This window comes from Setaria viridis, chromosome 9 (assembly GCF_005286985.2).
Source record: "Setaria viridis chromosome 9, Setaria_viridis_v4.0, whole genome shotgun sequence".
NCBI lineage: Eukaryota > Viridiplantae > Streptophyta > Magnoliopsida > Poales > Poaceae > Setaria > Setaria viridis.
In genome coordinates this window covers 43,322,201-43,325,197 of record NC_048271.2, presented here as the reverse complement: position 1 = coordinate 43,325,197, position 2,997 = coordinate 43,322,201, and the positions used below count along the sequence as shown (strand labels likewise).

The 2,997-nt window shown below is 63.7% G+C and overlaps 1 protein-coding gene across 1 annotated transcript; it reads left to right on the top strand.

The window, feature by feature from the left end:
• The first annotated feature begins 775 nt into the window (after nucleotides 1–775).
• LOC117836239 (probable serine/threonine-protein kinase PBL15) lies at nucleotides 776–2,791 on the top strand. Its single transcript, XM_034715627.2, has 2 exons — nucleotides 776–1,827; nucleotides 1,919–2,791. Exons 1-2 carry the CDS (start codon nucleotides 1,108–1,110, stop codon nucleotides 2,504–2,506), a joined length of 1,308 nt encoding a protein of 435 aa, XP_034571518.1. The 5' UTR covers nucleotides 776–1,107; the 3' UTR covers nucleotides 2,507–2,791.
• Nucleotides 2,792–2,997: the final 206 nt, after the last annotated feature.

The following is a 2,997-nucleotide window of genomic DNA, read 5'->3' as shown; positions in this document are numbered from 1 at the left end:
ATGTGTTATAAGTTCAGAGAAGAAAAATATTTGCCACGTCATCGATCCACAACTCCGAAACCGAGCATTCCTATTGGCCGAACTCTCCTCCCACCCTTCCCTCTCAACCAGCCAACCTTATCTCCTACCCTCTCTCTTCTCTCCCACCTCTCCTCTCTCTCCTGGCCCTATATCCTCTCTCTCTCTCTTCTCTCCCACCTCTCCGGTGCACCCCCGCAGAGGAGCCCCGGTGGCCGGCGCGGCCACCTCGGCTCGACGCCGGCAGCAGAGGCAGCAGGAGCGGCGACCATACCAGCCCCAGCCCCGGCGGCGGAGGCGGCCGGCACGGTGGCCACCTCGGCCCGACCCTAGCAGTGGAGGCGGCAGGCGCGGCGGCCACCCAGGCCCGACCCCGGCAGCGGAGGCGGCAGGCGTGGCGGCCACCCTGGCCCCGGCCCCGGCGGCCACCTCCACCAGCAACGCGGGTGGTCGGTCGGTTCCAGCTCCACGGTGGCGACAGACGGTGCAGCCCAGGCAAGACTGGCCGGTGCGGGCGGCCCCGACCCCGGCGTCGAGGCCGGCCAGCGCAGGCAGCTCCACCTTCACAATTGCAGGACCTTTTTACAAAATCGTCAAGACATATTTCAAGGACTGCAGGTTGATTACGAAAAAATTGAGGGACTTTTTTGCAACACAACCACGACGGTAGATATTTATATATGTTGTCGTGGAGAGAGTACTGGTAGTAATACTTACAAGATAATCGCCCGTGTGTTTGATGCTGCCGGAAAATTTTTACAAGGAAAAGACAAGCAAGTGCCAAGCAGTGCACGCGAAAGCCGAGGCCCATGCTGCCATAAGCGCACAATTGCCAGAAACGGGGAGTGGTTCGGAGCAGTTGAGTTGTGTGTTGGAACGGTTGGCCTCGCCTTCCCTTTCCGTGCCGGGGCCCCCTTTTCCTATATCATCCCGCCTCCCCCGCCGCGCTAACCACCGCACTCCCCTCTCTCAGACCATTCCCCTGGTCAGCTCATTCCTTTCCTCCCACCTGATCGATCACACGCGCAGCTCAGCTAGCTAGCTAGCTCCCGCAAGCGAAGCACCTGACCGTCCGTACGAAAGAAGGCGATGGGGAGGCCGTGGCGACCAGTGCTGGCGTCGGCGACCAAGTGCTGCGCGGCGGAGGACGCCGCGGTGGCCCCCGACGGGCTGGCGCGCTGCCGTCCCCAGCAGTCGGAGCTCTCGCGCCGCCTGGCGTCGTTCCGGCGCCTGTCGTCCCTGGCCAACAGCCCGGCCTCGGCCACCATGGCGTCGTCAGACGGCGGCAGCGGCAAGGCGTGCGGCGGCGAGGCGGCGGGGGAGATGGCGGGCCCGCTGCAGCTGCACTCGTTCGGCCTCGGCGAGCTCCGCGGCGTGACGCACGACTTCTCCAGCAGCTTCCTGCTGGGGGAGGGCGGCTTCGGCGCCGTGTACAAGGGCTTCGTGGACGCCGGCATGCGTCCGGGGCTCGGCGCGCAGCCCGTCGCCGTGAAGCAGCTCAACGCCGCGGGGTTCCAGGGCCACCGGGAGTGGCTCGCCGAGGTCATCTTCCTGGGCCAGTTCCGCCACCCGCACCTCGTCAGGCTGCTGGGCTACTGCTGCGAGGACGAGGAGCGCCTGCTCGTCTACGAGTTCATGCCGCGGGGAAGCCTCGAGAACCACCTCTTCAGGAGGATCTCGGCCACGCTGCCCTGGGGCACCCGGATCAAGGTCGCCATCGGCGCCGCCAAGGGGCTCGCCTTCCTCCACGCCGCCACCACACCCGTCATCTACCGGGACTTCAAGGCCTCCAACATCCTACTTGACTCGGTTAGTTGGTGTCGAATTCTCTGAACTCTTTCTCCCCCGGCCCTCTGAATTCTGAACTGAAGTCTGAACTGATTCCTGCATCAATTATTAGGACTTCACGGCGAAGCTGTCCGACTTCGGGCTCGCCAAGATGGGGCCCGAGGGCGAGGACACGCACGTGACGACGCGCGTGATGGGCACCCACGGCTACGCGGCGCCGGAGTACGTGCAGACGGGCCACCTCAACGTGAAGAGCGACGTGTACAGCTTCGGCGTCGTGCTCCTGGAGCTCCTCACGGGCCGCCGCGCCATGGAGCACGTCCGCGGCCGGAACGCCCACGCCGAGCAGCAGGTGAAGCTCGTCGACTGGACCCGCCCCTACCTCAGCGGCGGCAGCCGCCGGCTCCGCTGCATCATGGACCAGCGCCTGGCCGGCCACTACTCCGTCAAGGGCGCCCGCGCCGTGGCGCAGCTGGCGGTCCAGTGCACGGCGCCGCAGCCCAGGGACCGGCCGCGGATGGCCGCCGTCGTCGAGGCCCTCGAGCGGCTGCAGGGGCTCAAGGACATGGCCGTCACCGTCGGGCTCTGGCCCGCCAACGCCCCCGTCGCCGGGAGGAACGCCATCTCCGCCAAGATCCGCGCCGAGGTCAAGGGCGCCGCCGGGTCGCGCCGGAGGAGCGCGTCCTCCAAGCTGCCATGATTCAGTCGCGTCGTGTGCCGGCCAGAGTGTATGATGGAGTTGTATTGGATTGTATGTGTCCGCGCGTGCGTGTGTGTATGTACATAGTGATCGATCAAGATTTGCGTGCGTGGTGTTAAAAATCGGCGCAATGCGGGATTGAGTACTGCTGCTAGTGTCCGTTTAGTCTAGGTGAGCTGCCGGCAGATGATCGATCCTGCCTGTGTCTCCATGAACTGTACCATGCGATCGATGGCTTCGTTCCAGCGATCGCTATGATGAAATCTCGATCAAAAAATTTTCTTACCTGGATCTCCGAACAATTTGTGACCAGAGTGACCAGTGCTCTCAGCTTCACCTATTCTTGCATCTTGCCTGCGCAATGCACACGCAAAGCAGGTCAACCAACCTCTCTTAATCCCGGTGTGGAGAAGGAATAACGTCGATGTCTAGCGTGCCCGTGGATTGGCCGGCCAGCGAAACTGCAAGTAAAGCATCCGAACGAAAGGATA